Source organism: Leuresthes tenuis, unplaced genomic scaffold, assembly GCF_036924035.1.
Source record: "Leuresthes tenuis unplaced genomic scaffold, fLeuTen1.0.hap1 SCAF_2, whole genome shotgun sequence".
Taxonomy (NCBI): domain Eukaryota; kingdom Metazoa; phylum Chordata; class Actinopteri; order Atheriniformes; family Atherinopsidae; genus Leuresthes; species Leuresthes tenuis.
In genome coordinates, this window is record NW_027325356.1 from 8,193,680 (window position 1) to 8,213,372 (window position 19,693).

At 39.0% G+C, this 19,693-nt stretch overlaps 1 protein-coding gene across 2 annotated transcripts; it reads left to right on the forward strand.

Annotated features, from left to right (window-relative positions):
- Positions 1-3,412: 3,412 nt before the first annotated feature.
- LOC140301547 (paired amphipathic helix protein Sin3a-like) lies at positions 3,413-19,653 on the forward strand. Of its 2 annotated transcripts, none has more exons than XM_072380052.1 (21): positions 3,413-3,606; positions 6,480-6,696; positions 6,931-7,113; positions 7,306-7,412; positions 7,572-7,887; positions 7,976-8,227; positions 8,385-8,537; positions 9,066-9,221; positions 9,754-9,840; positions 10,001-10,119; positions 10,413-10,638; positions 10,906-11,022; positions 11,146-11,384; positions 11,498-11,681; positions 11,980-12,565; positions 12,810-12,979; positions 13,204-13,377; positions 13,457-13,549; positions 13,822-13,916; positions 16,055-16,262; positions 17,890-19,653. In XM_072380052.1, exons 2-21 carry the CDS (start codon positions 6,502-6,504, stop codon positions 18,106-18,108), a joined length of 3,879 nt encoding a protein of 1,292 aa, XP_072236153.1. In that variant the 5' UTR covers positions 3,413-3,606; positions 6,480-6,501; the 3' UTR covers positions 18,109-19,653. The 2 variants fall into 2 exon arrangements, with proteins under 2 accessions (XP_072236153.1, XP_072236154.1); XM_072380053.1 differs by having other exon boundaries at positions 9,757-9,840.
- Positions 19,654-19,693: the final 40 nt, after the last annotated feature.

The following is a 19,693-nucleotide window of genomic DNA, read 5'->3' on the forward strand; positions in this document are numbered from 1 at the left end:
ATTTTAATTTTTTTTTAAATTTGCTCCAGTAAAGCTTGATAGTTGAAACACTGGCCAAGTCTGCGGACTTTGTTGCATGTAATTCTTCTTATCTTTCCCTGTACTTCTTAATTAGGCATTTTTGTTTTATAACACATTAATGATTAATGATATTTTAATGATCTCCATATAAAGCAATATAACATAATGTTAAAATGTTGTATTTATACTGTACTAAAAACAGTAAATTCTTTGAACTTATTTGATGAGCAGCACACATTGCTGGAGAAAAATTAAGAGAAAAAAATAAATCCAATTAAAAACAACCAAACTGTGTATTATTAAGTTCATAGCTACTGAGCAAATAACCTTTAAAGACATTCTTATCAACTGCTTTGATTGGTTACTTCTGCCTAATGTATTCAACAAATTTTGCACATCAGGAAGATTATGGATAAAATCTATAAGAATCTACATACATTTAAAGATGTCTAACATTTAATTTAGGACTAAAAGAGGGAAAAAAGAGGAAAACTGATGGTTGTAAAATGTGCATTAATCATTGCTTCATATGCAATATATATATATATATTTCTATAACTTTACAATTATACATTGTTGATATGATATGTAAATATTATTAAAAAGTGATGTAAGCAGAATGTGGTGTGTTGGTGTGTTTTGTACATAAATCTGTTAATTTGAGAATAGCATCAGCAGTACAAGAAAAGACAAATGGTTTTAGCAACAAAGCAGAAGAGGGGAAGCACCAACAGATTTGTGAGAGGCATTTACAGCTAAGTTATTTTGACCATGTATTTACCCTTGCCTTAGAGAACAGTTAAACAAAATAATGAGATCAAAGTTCCCATTAAATTTCAGAGGATTTCCACCTTGTCTCTATAAATCATTCAATGTTAGTTAGAAGTAATTTATTCACTGAAGGGAAGGCGATGCAATTGAAAGTTGTTGAAAAACTGTCATGTGAGCATTCATTGCCACAAAAAAAACACACTAAGAAATGTATCAATCAGTTTAGTTGCACAGGAGACTGCAGCAGTTGTTCACAACTCTGTGGTCTTTAAGACCTGTAATATTTTACTTTATAAAACATATCCTATCTTGAAGTGGCTACTACTTTTTTGTCCACCTACTGTTAAACCCAATAAACACTACATTTCTGTTTGTGCCTGGGAGTGAAATAAACATTGAGAACAAACAGTGAAATATGTTATCAATGGTATTGGTTAATGTTAACACCTTTTTTTTTTAACAAAAAATGCCATGTCCTAAAAGTTAAACATATTTCGGAAAACGCTTTGGCTGTCATACCGATGTAAATGGTTCTGATCACTACTATCCTGAGCATTTTAAACAACTATGAATTGAGAATAGTGAAGACAGCAGTTTTCTATTCAGTTACTAGTCAACTTTAAGTTTTGACAAAAAAAAGGCAGAAAAAAATATAAAAATTAGAAACCCAAAGCAGTTTCATCCTGTAAAAAATCTCCGAGGTACTGAAGGACACCAGGTGTCATGTGGGGAAGCTTCTGAAATGAGAAAGTTTAGCAAAGATGCTAAATTACGTCTATGAGACACCAATTTTGGATGAAAAAAAACAAAACAATTTCAGACTAAAACATTCATTTAAAAACAATGATGAACTGCTGCAAGATGTAAAAATAAAAAAAGATCTTATATACTGTAACTAAATCTATACATAAAATGGTTAAAAATATGTAGTGGAGCAAATTATAATCATAGATGCAAAATGGTGACAAATAACCTCAAATTTATGCAAAGGTGTTTATGCATTGACACACATTTTATTTGTATAATTTATGATTTGTTTCAGTCAAATTTATTTATTTTTTCTTCAGAAGTGACCAACTCAAGTTTTTAACAGAGTAAAAAAACAGGAAGTATCTCAGAGGCAGTCATGACAGTAGTCAGCTGCATTCTCCTAAATGTTACATCTAAGAGTTTTAATGCTTCCTTTATTATCTTCTACAGCATCAAAAACACTGGAGAGGAAAGGAAATCATCCTGTCCCACATTTCCTTGTGGCTGCAACTTTTAAAGCTATGTAGCGGAAGCATCTAGTTGTGCTTCATAGAAATAAAAATGAGGACAGGAGGGTGAGTGTCAGTGGCTTGTGACAATATCTGTCATTTTGTGGAACTTTCAACCCTGTTGTCATTGAGGTGCAGTTGGCTTTACTAATTCCTCCGACCAACTTTCCTTAACCTTGTGCTTTCCAGTGAGGTCAAGGGAAGGTTCTTGGGAAAGGATAAAACACATGTTTTTGTGCAATGTATTTACGGACGTGCGAGCGCAACATGAGGACAAAAAGCAGTGTTTATTCCAGTTTGTTTGCCAGAGACAAACTCCTTCACAGAGAGGAGAAGGCAGCGAACTACTCCAATCACCAAAATATTTAGGTTGGAATTGTGCAATACTCCAATGGCATCACATCTCTTTGTTAAGGCCTGAAGAGGATTGTGGATCCAGGCCAGAACAAGCACAGACTGACTAGGGGCCAGAGAGTCTTTGCAGTGCCCACTTTGTGTCATAAAATGCAAATCTCTGGTCCTGTATCTTAAGACTTTAACTCTTGTAAAAACATATAAACATGATAATATACATCTAAAGAAGTGTAAGCATGCAGATTTTCCTTTGCACAATCACTTCTTTATTACATTTGTATAGCTGTCAACGCAGCTGCTGCAGTTACTTTCAGTAACTTCTTCATGTCTAAGAATAGTATCAGGATCTGGTCATTTCTCAGCATATTTGAAAATGACCGTCTAATGTGTGCTAATATTGTTATCAGTTTCAGCTACTGTCCCAGCTCTCCATCACTCATGTTTATGTTTACAGGAAGTGATTTCTGTCAAAGTGGCCAGTTGAAAAGACTTTCTGAACATTATTCATCCTAGAATTCAGCTTTGTCAGTTTACATTTTCCAGAAGTTTATATCAAACCTTATAGAATTGTTTTATTATTTCCTTACAGAACAATATAAATTACAAACAATGAAAATCCAGTTTATTAGAGTAGTCTTTTGCAATTTAATGAATGCCAACTGTGTTTTTTCCCCGTGACTGCACACAGGTGCCCTGTAATGTTTGTATACAAGAAACCCATCTACAGGAGTTTTTTTAGTTTAAGTCTGTTAGATCTCCTTTGTATGAATGGGGGGCACTTACACACCTGTGCCCAGGCCCCCGTTGTGTCATGATCCATCCATGTCAGTGGTGCAGACAGTGTGCAGATAACCTTGCGCTAAGTGTGACCATAAAGCATATCCAAACTAAAGATACTGGCTCACTGCCTCTTCTGTATTTGTTTTCATTCTAGAGATCCGACCAATCCCAGTTCAGACTGGGAGGAGACTTGCCCGCCTTCACGATAGACACGCCTCTATGTTCAAGGAACACCGCTTCATACATACACTGTTGTTAGCGACGTAGCCACTACAGCCAATTTCATTCCTGTCATTTCCATCTGCGACCACTTCTCAAAACTTCATTTGTTTGTCCCTGCCGGGCGAATGCATGAGTAGCGGTTTGCCGCTGGATCCGTTACACTTGTGTGTCAAGTTGTTGCTGCTGGCAGCCGCTCGAGGTAAGTTAAACTAGTGTTAGCAAGCTAGCCGAGAGACCCTGAAGTAATGGGGGGTGGTTGTTGTGCTAATGTAGCAAGCTGCTACATAACCTTGCCGAGCAGACATAAAAACGAACACTAGTTGCTCTTCTGTTAAGACCGAAACTTCTCGCTGCATTTTCATCTTCAAGGAAAAATTAAGATTTCGGTGGCGGCTACGTTAGCATGCAGCGTCGACAAGTTAGTCAAGCTAGTCGCCAATGTGGCTAGCAACCGTGAATTAGCTGACAGGATCATGATAAGCGAGCTGACCTGACATGTATTTTACTGTTAGTTGGTTCTTGCTCCATCAGATTTCACTGCATGTCTCGGACTTGATATTAACTATTGTTACTAGAAGAGAACCAATTTGTTTGTCAAAAATCCTTTTGTCAAACTTGTCGCTTAATTTGACGTTTATTAGCGTAATGTGTTAGCATGTTAGCTTGCTAGTTTTCTTCCTGAGCTAACTACCTAACGTGGCCAAAATTCATAACAGACTACCTCATTTATTTTAGCCACCGCGATGTTTCGGTAGTCACATATGTTAATCTTAGTAACAGATTAGCATTGTCGCGTTGTATATTGCGATCAGGCTGGGCTGTTTTCTCTTCCATGTCTTGTACCCATTTGCAAGGGTAATGTCAGTTAAGCTCATCGGATGTTTTAGTTGAGAGTCCCGTTTACTGTGGCCTTTCAGCGATAACTTTCCAGTTATAAGCGGATACTCACTGTCTCTCTCTGCTACCTAACATGTAGACTACGTATAACGTGATAACTTGTTTGCCACATAACTCAGCGCAAGGACTAAAGTCAACGTCAGCCATCCGACAAGCGAAAGCGGTCAGCTCGCCGTAAACGGATAGCTCGGTGTTTAGCACAGAGGGGGAGGGGAGAAGGCAGGGCTACAGCGAGCGACAGCGCCTACGTGCCTGAAAAAAAATGTTGGATTGCAGAGAACTGCTCGGTTTTTTTAACGCCACTGCGTTGATTTGGTAGTCTTTTGCTATCTGTCATTTTGCTTCGCGTTTCACCAAAGAATTATCGAAGCTAGATGTGCGACTGACACGATCTCGGCGAGAGAAGACCGTATGCTCAGCCACCATGTTCTCCGAAGACGGTGGTGTAGGGCAGGGAAGCACAATGACACCCCCTCCCATGACCAAAATGCAGTGACGTATGCTTAGGGACTGTCAATAAATTACTTTTCTATGTAAATATTAAGGGACTGGTGGCAGCTACAGGACAAACGTCAAACTGGATTTTTACGTTTTCATTGTGGATGACATTATCTTAAACCATAATATAAATAAACAAAATAAAAAAGAAAATTAAACATAATATTATGACGGACAAGTTAAGGAGGCTATGATGTCCTGACACAAAGTTCTCATTGGCAACAAATTATAAGATACGACATATTTATGGAAACTGATGGCAGAAATGCATTAAAGTTTTAGTATCTGATTTTCACACAAAGAGCAAAGACATTTTTTTTTTTACATCAGGTGAATTACATCTAAAATGAACATTGTGTTATCACTTGTCTTACTGAGTTACATAAATTATAACTACTGTAACCTCATTAAACCTTGTTGGCTATTGAATGATGACCCCTAACCATCAGTGACTACCAAGTCTGCTCAACATCTATGTTGAGCAGCAAGTCATAAGAAAACAACTTGTCTTTACTTTGTTTCAGTTGTGTAATTTAATTAAACTGTAAAAATTTGCTTTCATCTATACGTCATTCCATTTGTTAAAGAGTCTGTGTTTTAAATAGCATGACTCTCATGGCGGCAGCAGTTTATCAAGGTTTTGTTAAAAATGTATTTATTTATCATTATTCTTTGTATTCTTTGCCATTTTCCTAATTATGTACAAAAAGCTGGAAATATCTAAGTGGAATCTATGACAAGAGGTGGTAAATGCTAAAGAAAGGAGCTTTAATGCTTCTTTGATTATCTTCTTTAGCATAGGAAACATTGGCCATCCTTTTATGGAATAAAAGGTTAGGATTCTGATCTACAAATCTGAGTGGGGGCAACATTCAAAGTGATGCTCGAATACTTTTATACAATCTAAACTGATTCATGAAAATAGATGTGAGGGTGAGTGGTTGCCTGAGCAGCCTTGACCAAATATATGTTCACTTTTGGGACTTTTTGTTTTCTTTTTTCTTTTTTTAATTATTAAACTCGAGAAAGAACAACATTTTTCTAAAGTTTATGATATATATCGTATAGCCTCCAACATGATAAGTCGCATTAGCCAAAATACTTTATGTGCTTCTCGTAGATGTGGATTGGTTCTCATTGCAGCGCAGTTGTCTTACCCCTAAAAGCTTTCTCTTCCTACCAGTTCTTAACTTTGTTGAAGAAAAGTGCTCTGGAAAAAACAATGGTTTTTTTTTTCTAATCCTATTAGACCGTCCATCAAGACAATTCAACCATGTTCACAGACTGGATCTGTCATTGTAAGAACATTTCTTTAACATCACTAAACGGCCACATTTTAAGACGCATCGTCTCTGTCCGGTTACACTGAGATCACCTCTGAGTAATGTTCAGACCTCGGGATGCAAAAATTGTGTTATCAAGAGTCTTGTCTCTTGACATCATTAAAGAATTGTCCTGATGATTTCTGCAGTTAAGTTGCTGTTTGACTTGTGTAAAAAGTTGTCTTTGCATTGCATGGTGATCTGTAACAATCCAACGGTCTAACCCTGACATTCCTCTCATCCCTTTTTCCCACATAATAATGTGCATAGCCTACACTTTCCTGAAGAGTTCTGTTAATCAAAACTGTATAGCTGTCAACATCTGTTATAATTGTCATTATGTGTTTCTCTTCAGCCCCTTTGAGTATGTGTATACAATGAAGAAACATATAGAAGACCAGGAACCAATATTTGCGCCCCAGCAGCAGCAATCACGTCGTCCCCCAGTTCAGGGTATTGCAGAAAACTTGCAGCACCGGGCCCTTGCCCCGGCCCCTACTGTGATAGAGGCAGCCGCAGAGAACATGCAGCCATCAACTGGCATCCAGTATTCTCTCCCACAGGGCTACCAGGTAATGATGGTATCAGTGCTGTTGGCTGCAGGAGTTGTTAGTATATTTAGCAGGGTCCTACATCAATCTCGATCATGGAAAAGTCAGATTGCAAAAAAGCTAATATTTATTAATTTATAATGAATCATTATATTTGTAATATTCCAGAGTTCTGTAACCCTGCTGAAGAAATGGTCATCTTTGTGTGTACCCTCTGCTGAGATCTTAAACTTCTCCTGTATTTCCTCCTTAAAGGTGCCTACAATGCCACAGAGCTCCAGTGGACATGGACACAATAATGCTGCACCTCACGTTGGTCCCCATGCACACAATCTAGCAGTTCAGTCACAGGGCCCTGCTGTTCTCCAAGGTCATGTTCACCCACCTGCTCCCATGACTTCAACTCAAGGACAGCAGCAGCAGTTTCAGCGGCTGAAGGTATGATTGTTTTTGAATGTGTCGACATGTGATAAAGACACAAGGATAGTGATTTATTTCACACAGCTTGAGCAGAATGGTTGGCAGAGCAGCAGCACCAAGTGATCTATATGTGTTACTTTGCTTTTAAGGGTTACAGAACATGTTGTTTGAGTGGGGCCTTCCAATAAAGTTTTGCTCTTTACCTTCTAGGTAGAAGATGCCTTGTCCTATCTGGATCAAGTGAAATTGCAGTTTGGGAATCAGCCCCAAGTTTATAATGATTTCCTTGATATTATGAAGGAGTTCAAATCACAAAGGTGAGTTCTGGTTTATTCCTTGTTTTCTCAACATTTAAAGAAAGTCCTTCACTTGTATTTCCATGTATCACATTTCAACATGCACAACAACATATTGTATGGACCCCGTTGCCAGTTCCTCAGATACTGAAGTACCATCATTATTTTTTGTTTCTACAGCATAGACACTCCTGGGGTCATCAACCGTGTGTCCCAGCTCTTTAAGGGCCACCCAGACCTCATTATGGGTTTTAACACCTTCCTGCCACCAGGATATAAGATTGAGGTTCAAACCAATGATCTCGTCAACGTTACCACGCCAGGCCAGATCCACTACATCACCCCACATGGTATTTCTGTACAGAACATACCAGCAAATGGGGCTTCCAGCCAAACCTCCAGCCACCACCAGCACCAGAGCCTGCCTCAGCCTGGCCCGCACACCAACACAACCCCATCCGTCGCCGCTCAACCTAATCAAAACAAAACCAGCAAGGTAGAGTATATTTACCACTTAACTGAAGAAAGTGAGCAGGAGAGGAAAGTGTTATAACACGCTTGTGCACTGTTGTTTCTCCCAACAGCCTGTTCAATCTCCGGCCCATACACCCACCAGCCAGCCCAATCCATCCATCCCTTCTTATGCGTCACCCCGCTCACCTTCCGTTCAGTCCCACACTCCAGTCAGCAGCACGCCATCCAGTGGGCCACCCCCCCAGAACAACCAACCAGTGGAGTTCAACCATGCTATTAATTATGTCAACAAGATCAAGAACCGCTTTCAGGGTCAGCCAGACATCTATAAAGCGTTCCTGGAAATTTTGCACACATACCAGGTAAGAAAATGCACACAAGTGCAAAATATATTTTGGCATTCCAGACTAAATGGCACCTTTTATTCTCAGAATACAACTGTATTACCTGATATCAAAAAGAAAATAGAAAACACCCACTGTTAAAGTCTACTGCTCTATGTGAATTCAAATATTCCAGAAGGAACAACGAAATGCTAAAGAGGCCGGTGGTAATTACACCCCAGCATTGACTGAGCAGGAAGTCTACACTCAAGTGGCAAGACTTTTCAAGAACCAAGAGGACCTGCTCTCAGAGTTTGGACAGTTTCTGCCTGATGCAAACAGCTCAGTGGTGAGTCTCTGAATGCACATTCAGTTGGGCTTGGTTACACGTTTTATTCACGGCAAAAGAAGTCTTAATTTGTAACATTTATTTTCATTAGTGGCGAGTTTCACTGCAAGAACACAGACGTATGGGTTGGGCTTTATGTAGCTGTGTTAAAACAATCACTCTTTCCCCTGAATAACTCCAGTTGTGGTCAGAATCACACATCATGTTGCTTGAAATTTAAAATTGTCCCCTCCAGATTTGTTGTTATCATGGATATGTTCATGTTGATTGGTTTGGTGACACTAGCAAATAAAATATGAGTGATTTTTGTCAGGTTTTTGGGATTGAATGTAAAGCAACATATTTGAGACAGTTGTATCTACCCAGTCACATGTTTCCTATATTCCTATACAAATGCCTTCGCTGCCTCTGATTTTGCTTGTTCGGGCTGTTGTGATGTTGTTTACACACATTTTCTACCAGTCCTCTTGCTAGTTCAGTTCCTTCCTTTTTATGTGATTGCGATGTGTTCTGCCTTTTTTCTTTTAGCTCCTTGGTAAGACGACACCAGACCGAGCAGAGTCAGTCAGTAATGATCATCGTGTCACAGTAAAGAGACCCTTAATGAACAACAAACAGAGGCCGAGTCAGAATGGCCTGCCAATCAGAAGACCCTCTGGGGTGGGCTCCACACCGCCTATCAGGGTATGCTACACACCTCTCCACATGCTGATTCTGAATATATTCTGCTGTTCTTGTTGCTTTTTTTGTATTCAGTATATTAAAATGTGTGCTTCCAAAGCGTCTATGCTGTACTATGCAAAGTTGAGTCAATACTTCTCTTTAATAGTTTCAACAGAAATTTTGGAACATTTGAATATGGCATATGAGGTCATTAACCTCCATGTAAACCACTCTCTGCTAAAAGATACATTTTAACATGTATGTGAGATGCTATTAATGTATTACAAAGCATATCATGAGTAAAAAGATATATAAATGTGGGCGGGGCCTATTACTATTGTCATATAGTACATTACATCCAATGAGTTCAGCACCAAGCCATCATAAGACCAGAGATCTTAAGAGCCTTTTTTTCCCCTTCATTTGACAAAAACCTAAAAATATACAAATTTAGGAACACCGAGAAATTTTTAAAGGGATTAATAATTGCTAGAGTGGGACTTTTGAGTACCTGCAACAATCAGAACTTTGTCATTTCTAAATACCTGTGCAGAAGAAACCCAAAATCATGGGGAAGGACCATGGCATGACTGAAGTCAGCAAACTCAGCACCAGCACTGAAACTATGTTCTTTGAGAAGGTCAGTTTTACTATATTCACTATTGTTTAGCAATTAAATCTTTCAGAAAGATATGAAGATGATTATTAGATATTTGTGTATATTATAAGATGTTTATTATATGACCAAATCGTTTCATGGGAAAGTTAATGAAGTCTGCTTTGTTTCATTACTGAAACAGGTGAAAAAAGCTCTACGGAGCTCTGAAGCGTATGACAACTTCCTGCGGTGTCTTCACATCTTCAACCAGGAAGTTATTTCTCGCACTGAGCTGGTCCAGTTAGTTATCCCTTTTCTTGGGTAAGTCTGTACTGGCTGGAAAGCATAACTCCACACGCAGAAGAAGTGAATACTAGTACTAAGTAATTTTGCTATATCACAGTAAGTCAGGATCAATATTCTAAATGTATTTTTAGAACTCTTCAAATGCTTCCGATGTACTTATATTTAACTTTTAACAAATCTCATTGTTTTTTTATGCAGAACATGAAGATTTTGATTGATTTGTGATCACTGAAAAATGTGAACTACATTGTCCACTCTAACCACACTGTTAACTTTGCATTTCACATATATTGTGGAACTATCAACAGGAAATTCCCAGAGCTTTTTACGTGGTTTAAAAACTTCCTGGGGTACAGAGAGTCCAGTCATGGGGAGTCGAGCCACGCAGAGAGTTTACCCAAGGAGCGCTCTACAGAGGGTATTGCCATGGAGATTGACTACGCCTCCTGCAAGAGGCTGGGGTCCAGCTACAGAGCGCTTCCGAAGAGCTACCAGCAGCCCAAGTGCACAGGGAGAACACCACTGTGTAGAGAGGTTAGCATTATTTGGTATTGTTGTTTGTTTTTACGACTCAGTAATAAATTAATTATAAAAAAAAAATTAATCGTGGCAACAAGGCAACTTTCTGAATAAACAATGCCATATTGTGCTCATTGGCAGGTTATGCTGTATTTACATAAACATTTTTTATTGCATTACTTAATTTCTTGCCTTTTGTTTTATGATGCTGTCAATTTTGGAAAATTTGATTTGAGTTCTTGGCAGGTAATTTAGATTTAACTGAACGCCCTACTGCTGCAGGTTTTGAATGACACATGGGTGTCCTTTCCATCGTGGTCTGAGGACTCAACATTTGTGAGCTCCAAGAAGAATCAATATGAGGAGCACATTTACAGATGTGAGGATGAGCGCTTTGAGGTGAGGAATATGCAGTTCATATGTAGCAGTTATTTTGATGCGTTTTATGAAACCTTGACACTGGTAATGAAACATAGATGAACCCATTAGTCAATAATTTCACTGCGACTGCACCCCATGTAGCTGGATGTTGTGTTGGAAACCAACCTTGCCACGATACGAGTTCTGGAAACTGTGCAAAGAAGGCTGTCTCGCATGTCCGCTGAGGAACAGGTGCGCTTCAGGCTGGACAACACAATAGGTGGCTCCTCAGAGGTCATTCACCGCAAAGCCATCCAGAGGATATACGGAGACAAAGCCCACGACATCATTGACGGGCTCAAGAGAAACCCTGCCGTGTCCGTCCCCATTGTGCTAAAAAGGTGACCATGTGATTTTTTTAGTTTCTGGACTGCTTCTAATCGGCTCAGTGCAGTTTTTCTTATAATGTAACATTCGAGTTATGCTTACTCAAAGACTTTAAATACTGTTTCAGATTAAAAATGAAGGAGGAGGAGTGGAGAGAAGCCCAGAGAGGCTTCAACAAAATCTGGCGGGAACAGAATGAAAAGTATTACCTGAAGTCTCTTGACCATCAAGGCATCAACTTCAAGCAGAATGACACCAAAGTGTTGCGCTCCAAGACTTTGCTCAACGAGATTGAGATGCTGTATGATGACGTAAGGGAGCTTCTTTTCTTGACAATAATTTTCTTGATTTTTAAATGCAGGCAAGCTTGATCATGGGTCGGGATTAGAGGTGCCCCAATGTGGAAGTTCAGTGTTTATAGAAGATAGTTACGATAACATTAATTTTCTCTACTTTCTTGTTCTTGTTCTTTTTGAAAAGATTTAGCTTTCTACAGCATATTTTAGTTCATATTTTAAGCTGGTAATAACACCTGGAGCATCACCAGGTCTTTTAACTAGATGAATAACTCAAAATTCAATCTTATCTGCTCTTGTCTGTGTCCTGTAGCGCCAGGAGCGAGCCTCGGAGGAAACTGCTACACTGCCACCAAGCGGCCCCCACATGACCCTGACCTATGATGACAGCCAAATCCTCGAGGATGCTGCTGCCCTCATCATCCATCACGTCAAAAGACAAGTGGGCATCCAGAAAGAAGATAAGTTCAAGATCAAACAGATAATCCACCACTTCATCCCTGACCTCCTCTTTTCACGACGTGGTGAGCTCTCTGACTTGGAGGAGGAGGAAGAAGAAGAGGAGGAAGAAGACATGGAGGGGAATCAAGATGGCCTCAAGAAGCACAATGGCCTACCAGGCAGCAGCCCCTCAAAGTCCAAGCTCCTGTTTAATAACTCGGCAGCTCAGAAGCTGCGGGGCACAGATGATGTCTATAACTTGTTCTTCCTGAACAACTACTGGTATGTCTTCCTTCGTCTTCACCACATCCTCTGTTCTCGTCTGCTGCGAATTTATGGGCAAGCTGAGAAGCAAATTGAGGAGGATACTCGTGAGCGAGAGTGGGAAAGAGAAGTTTTGGGGCTCAAAAGGGAGAAAAATGAAAATCCAGCAATCCAGCTGAAGATGAAGGAGCCAAGTAAGTGAGAAATGTAGTTGAATATTAACTGAAGTCTTACAAGTCACTTTGTTAGGCATACTTGTTCAATCAGATAAACAGCTGTTGTAAGAATTCTACTCCTTTGAAGCTTCTTCTTTTTTGGTGTTTGTTGATGTGAGAAAGAGGATGAAAGTTTTCTCAAATCTTCAATGACTTTGATTGAGACATGGCCATGAGCTTCCTGCCTGTATAACTCAACACATGTTCTGTTTTCTTTCTCCAGTGGATGTTGATGTAGAGGACTATTATTCAGTGTTTCTGGAAATGATGCGAAATCTTTTGGACGGGAACATGGAGCCAGCTCAATACGAGGACTCCCTGAGGGAAATGTTCACTGTCCATGCCTACGTTGCCTTCACCATGGATAAATTAATCCAGAGCATTGTCCGGCAGGTCAGCATATTCAAGATTACATCATGAGCTGCACAGAAACTCTGCAGAGCAGATTTCTGTTTTATGTGTACTTCAGTTATTTAGATCTGTCTTTGATTCTTAAACAAACTTTCATTTGCTAAGAAAAACCAATTTAATTTACTCATCTTCAATACATCAAGACGCTGCAGGCACTTAGTCTGTGTGCTGATGTGCACTTCATTCTAAACCTCCTGCTTTTACAGCTCCAACACCTTGTTTCTGATGATGTATGTGCGCGTGTGATGGACGTATACCTGAGTGAAGGTGCCAGTAAAGCCACAGGGGGCACACTATCCACACAAACATCCAGGGCCACTGCCGAGGGGGCCTACCAGCGCAAAGCAGAGCAGCTTATGTCCGATGAAAACTGCTTCAAGGTACCAAAAGCCCGATAAGAATAACTTCTCTGAGCACCATGTCCATGGGCATTGTCCTGATTTCTTGTGTTTTGCCCAGGTGATGTTTATAAAGAACCGAGGATCTGTCAGTGTTGCCATGGAGCTGCTGGACACAGAAGAAGAGAACTCTGATGAACCAGCAGATGCAGAGGTAATAATCATTCAAGTCCAGTTCATACACTAAGTCAGCTGTTTATCAAGTAGACCTGCTACAACCTTCATAGGATAATATATTTTGTCCACCCAGAATGGACAGATTAAAGATGTATTTATTTCTAACAGCCATAACAATCTGTAATGTGACACTGGGATCAAAGGGGAAATATTCCAGATTTGAAGCTGACATCTCCCAGTCTACTAATATAGTCCCAAGGTGTGTTTAAAGAACTTTATACATGCTTTTCTTATTTCTGTCCTCCACAGAGGTGGTCAGACTACGTGGGGAGGTACCTGAACTCAGACTCTGCATCCCCAGAGCTACGTGAGCATTTGGCCCAGAAGCCAGTGTTTCTTCCCAGGTGAGACTCCAGTCATGTCTCCCTCTTGTCTGCACACTTTAAACTGTGTTCTGAGGCCGCTCCACTGTTGAGAAGCCAAACCAGCTGCCAAATACAACTAATTTTAAGAGACAAAAACAGAGGCTCTCTATCAAAAGCTCGACTTGGAAAGACCAACTTAAAAGGCTTTAGGCAGGTAGGAGTGTACAAGACGGTCACAGTGAAGTGTTTGCAGTGTCTAGACCACCCCAGGCACACCTTTCGGGTTTCTGACCTCTGCCTCATATAGAAGATAGCACTTTACATGGTTGTCTTTTTAAAATCTAATTTATTTATTCAATGATTCAGTTCCTTTTTAAATGGGAATTTTATTTATCATTAGTGAGGTTTTTTTAAGGTGGTTTTGGCTTGATTGTGAGTTTAGAATTTGCGTCTTTGCAAACAGCTGAAAAGAAATTATGGGTTTAATTATTCACTTTGTATTGCATTTAAGTAACGATTTCCATTGTGTAACATAGGAACAAAGGTCAGTGAATGCACAAACTTAAAAAAAACAAATGGGTTCCAGCTTTTTGTTATTTAATTTTTCTTAAATCCCTTTTGATCTGACTGAAGATCTTGTGCAGGTCCTGAGAGACTTTATAAGAAGAGGGGAGGGAAGTCATGGTTTCTCTTTTGTACCTTGTCATGCCCTTTGTTTGTGATTGTATTCAGATCAGAGGTCCTGTATGTGACTTAATCACTGTTTGCAACTTTAAATGTGTAAATGTCCACTTGTTTAAGTCTATTATAGTCTATTATACTCTGTGTCATGTTTGTGATAATTTTCAGTGGAAACAGTGCACACCCGTAGCAACTTTTTGTTGTTGGTGATGTTTTGGTTTTTTTTGCACTGATGGAGATCAGTGCTCATAGGTTGCTTTTTTTGCCTTTGTTTTTTTTTTCTTAAACTTTGGTCAAGCACATTATCTGCAACACTTGTACAGAGGAGTAGGCTTTGTAAATAAAACGATTGTCTAAATTGTATATTCACATGTCGGTGTGCTTCTTTCCTGACACCTCAGAGCTGAGGCGTGGTTTTGTCCACTTTGTCTTCAAACTACAGTGAATGTTGTTCTTTGTATTGAGTTATTTCATTGAGATGGCTGTCCATTACCATAAACATTTCAAAAGTCTTTTCTTTTAAAAGAATACAAATAGTACCTCATAGTTTTATCTTACCTAACCTGCTGCATAAATCTGGTACCTGTAGGATTTATCAGCGGGCCTTATCACATCTTATTTATTTATTCTTTTTCCCCCTTTTCATCAAATCTATGAGAGATCAGCAGCACAAGAGGTCAAAAGAATTGGCTGCTCATTGCATAAACCGTCAGTGGCAGTGAAATTTCAGCAGTTTCTTTTCCAGTTGTGTTGGGTCTTCATCTTCATGATCATAACCTTCAGTGCATTGTTGGTGAAAGTATGTACACATCCAAGTATCCACATTTTTAAATTGGTATCTGGTCAGGTAGAAATTTTCTCTTCAACAGCCTTTACTTGAAATTGGCCTCACTGCCATGTCTTTTAAGTGGAGCCCTGAATGAAAAAAACAAACAAACAAACAAAAAAGCTTCATGGCTTCAGTCCTCGCTCACCTATACCCTCTGTGGTAAGTACACATTTAAAACTTTCATTCAGGTGGGGTGAATGATTGCATTTGTGTTACCTGCACAAAATCGGGATCAATCGAAAAAGTGATTTGCCAGTTATTTAGATCCGGAGAATGTGGTTGCGCAACGGAAGTGCAGAAATATTCCAACTGCTGCCTCTGCTGCTCTTATAGATCTACATATACCATGAATGATTTGACACCCTAACAATTATCCCTGTTACTTGGTGAGTTTGAATGCATGGGTTTCAAATTAATCATTTAAAGGGACAGTTATCTCAAATTTGACTTTAAAGTTTTCAAGTTTGCCTGTTGTCATTTGTATTGTGACAGACCACCTGCCTTATGCTTTAAAGTTGCACAATGCATAGTGTCAAAATACCATCAAAATGGTAAAGTTAAGTTAAATTTCCTTGCAATTGTGTGCAGTTTGTTTGCCTTTGTTTTTGTTTTTTCTTCTGGGGTCATTAAGTGTTACTCATAGCTGTAAATTTCTTCTGGCTTTCAGGAATTTGAGACGGATAAGAAAGTGCCAGAGAGGATGGGAGCAGCTGCAGCAGGAGAGAATTACCAAGGGCTCCTCGGACAAGTCGCACGATGGCAACAGTGAACTGAAGATGGAGTGCATGTTCAAGCTGAACTCCTACAAGATGGTTTATGTCTGCAAGTCAGAGGACTATATGTACAGACACACAGCGCTCACACGAGCTCATCAGGTCAGTGCATGATGCTGTTGTTGTTTACTTACATAGATTTAGTCTTCTCTTAATTAAATTTGAATAGGTTCAGTAATTGAGCTGAAAATCTAAAGAGAATAAAATGTGTCTGTGCTGACAAGGAATCAGTTACAGAAATGTAATATTTAAACATACTACAACCTGACTGATATGAGACTGAGGAGTAGACAGACCTTTTTCTAAATAGGTTTCGCTCCAAAATGACTATGCAGATGCACTCAAGAGGTTGCCTTTTCAAACAGCTTTATTAAAGAAAATGTAACATTATTATGGATTAACAACCACTTTTGGAAATCAGCAGTTAGAATAGATGACTAAATGAAGCTGAATAAAGCTTGAAACAGGTCCACTGTATGTGCAGTTACAGTCCTTTGAATCATTTGAAGTGAGAGCACATTTTTCCATTCAACAGCCGCATTACCGTCCCTGAAAAAGTGGTCCCACGCCTTACTCTTCGTGCCTTTATCAGCCATTTGTAGAAGGCAGAGAAAATTACTTATCTTATATTTTCTGTGAAATGTGCTTTTATTGCTGCTCCAAAAAAAAATGTATCAATATTTCTCTCTAAAATATAGTGATTTAATTATTTACAGTACTTTTACCTCCCTGAACACAGCAGTTAATGAGCAGTCACTGCCTCCATTTGTTTTTGTGTGTGTGTGTAACTGTGTGACTGGTGTTTGTAACACATTAGTTGGTGCATTGGTGAAAACACCAAAGTCACATATTTAATGCAAAAAAACAAAGCAATCAAGGCATTTGTTGTGTTGCCTTTTACACACCGCTGAAACCCAAACTCTGATGGCTTTTGTTTTCCACTAAATGATATTGTAATGAAATACAGCCTAATTGCTTATGAAATTCTTCTAATTTATTACTGTTTGATGACAAATGCGGCTCGTTGCGATTATATTAATGGTAGCTTCGAGTCATTTTCCAATAAAATCCTGATTTATTTATTTTTGATAACTACACCATCGTCTGATTTAAAAACACCATCATGCTTCCTTGGAATTTCCACCAGCTGATGGTGTAAAGACTCTGAAAGGAGCTTATTTGGTATTTTTGATACCAGTCACGTGGATAAAAACAGGTGCTCTTGGAACATGTAAGACTTACACTAATTAATTAGAAACGGGAAAGATGTGACACTTTTAGAATAATATTTTTTTGTTTTTCACTAAAGACCATTGGCTCAAATTCCTTTAAATAGTGTCAGAAACGTAACAGTTCTATTGGATTATGGCAGAGATGCCTGCCGATAGAGTTCTGTTAATGCTGGTTGAGGTAATTGGACAGTTATATCAAATTTAAAACTGCCAATTTGTTGTTGTCATTACTATTTATTTTTTACTTTAATTCATCACATTTGTTTGATATGATCCATGAAGCCAAGATGTCATCTAAAGCAGTAGCATTACATTCAAAAGGATTAACGGCTTTTTGTGCTTTCTGCAAGGTGCCCGACCACCTGAGAGGTGAAACTCTGAGGTTTTACTCACTTCTCAGTAGAAATAAAGATCTACTTTGTAGTGGAGTGAGTAAGATGACCATTTACTGTCATATTTGTGTCATTTTCATTCGTTGTTCTGCTGATGTCTTTCAGTCCCACCAGCGAGTGAACACACGCCTGCACAGACGTTTTCAGACCTGGCTGGACGCCTGGGCCAAGGAGCATGTGACAAGTGAAATGGGTGCTGACAGCCACAAGTGGCTGATGGGAGACGGACAAGAGGGGCTGTTGTCCTGCACCACCACTTGCTGCCCCGAGCTTCTCCATTATCTCAACATTAACAAGTATCGGGTGAAGTATAGGACACTGTAGTACAGGTCTCTCAACTGTGGCAGTAAGCATCTTTACACAACCAGCTGCCAGTGGATGAGTTCTCCAACGTTCTGTTACAGGATTCAGTTGCCAAAATATTTTGGATTGTTCGCCCATGATTCAAAGAGGGTGGAATGTTTGTTTTTTCCCCTTTTCCCACATGTCACTGGAAATTCTGCAACAAATGTGAAACTGAAGTTTTGCACGTGTTGTTGTCACCATAGTGGGGAAAAAACTGCACACATTCTTTAGTGCAATTCACAGTTAAACTGAGAAAAAATCTGGTTCTGGTTGTTACCAAAAGTCAGCAAGTTATTGAGGAAAAGAGTTTTTTAGGGAACACCTCATCACTTTACAGAAAGTAAAAACAAAACAACCTCAGCTTTTCTCTTTAGGTAACAAGAAAAGGTACCTGTTACCTCTACTGAAATGTGTGGACTCGGGGCTTAATGTGGCTTCCAGCTGTAAACTTGTTTAGCCTGTGAATGTTATCCCTGTTGTTGGTAAAGGTGCAACAGTGCACTATACATATATGAATATATATTCAACATCTTTGGCAACAGCTTGGTAGATGCTCATTATTAGTGCAATGCCAACTTTGTGTATCGAGTACAATAATTTATATTTGCCCAAACACTTTGTGTAAATATGTTGTTTATATCTAGATTTTTTTTCCTTATCAGGTGTTCTTGATGTGTAGCGTATGTTAACACATATAATGTCTATCTTTAGCCAGAGGTTGCAGAGAATTTTATTAAGTGAAGGCAAACTTTTAACAGTTTTTTACCAAAGGAAGTTATTCAGAGACCTTCTTTTTAATTTATGGTCCATTCAACGTGTTGTCCCTCACGTCTTCGTTTAGTAGGAAAGTTGCTAATTTTTGTATGTGATTGGATCCCTTTCTATATATTTCTACCTTCGGTCTTTCTGGCATCAGCACCACACGTGGTTTGAAGATGATTGAATGTAGCTGAGCAACCATTTCTCCTTATGAAAGTACAGTATACTGTGTCTGCTTTTCAAAGTACTGAAGTCTTAAGAGTACTTTCAACTGTTTCTTGTATTTAAGCTTTGCTAAATCTTTACGACAGGTTTGGTGGTATCTCAGTGTATCGCCTGTGAACTCTACACGAGTTGTTTTAATTTTCTATGGCCTGTGTTGTTGACAAACACAGTTTAAAGACTTGTGTACAGTTTAAGGATAAAAAAAAAAAGAACGAGAGCAATAATTTCATCAGTCGCATTTTATGAAGGCTTTCAGTTTGTATTTCCTCCTGGAATACAAATGTGAATGTTGTATGAAAACTGAGAATTGCTTTTAGTTGCCTTTTTCTTTCTGCAGTTCAATAAAATTGAGATTGGACCTCTTGATTTTGTACGTAAGATTAGATGGAAGATGGATCACCATCGCACTAAATGCTGGACAGTCCGTGAGTCTGTCAATAAAAGTATACACATGAGCAACAGGATTTCGCTAATCTGAACTCACCTGTGAGTTCACTGATAAATTTCACATTGTTACACAGGCAGCATGGAAGTAAAAACTTTAGATAAAGGTGTAGATGTTCAACAACACAAAAAGAAG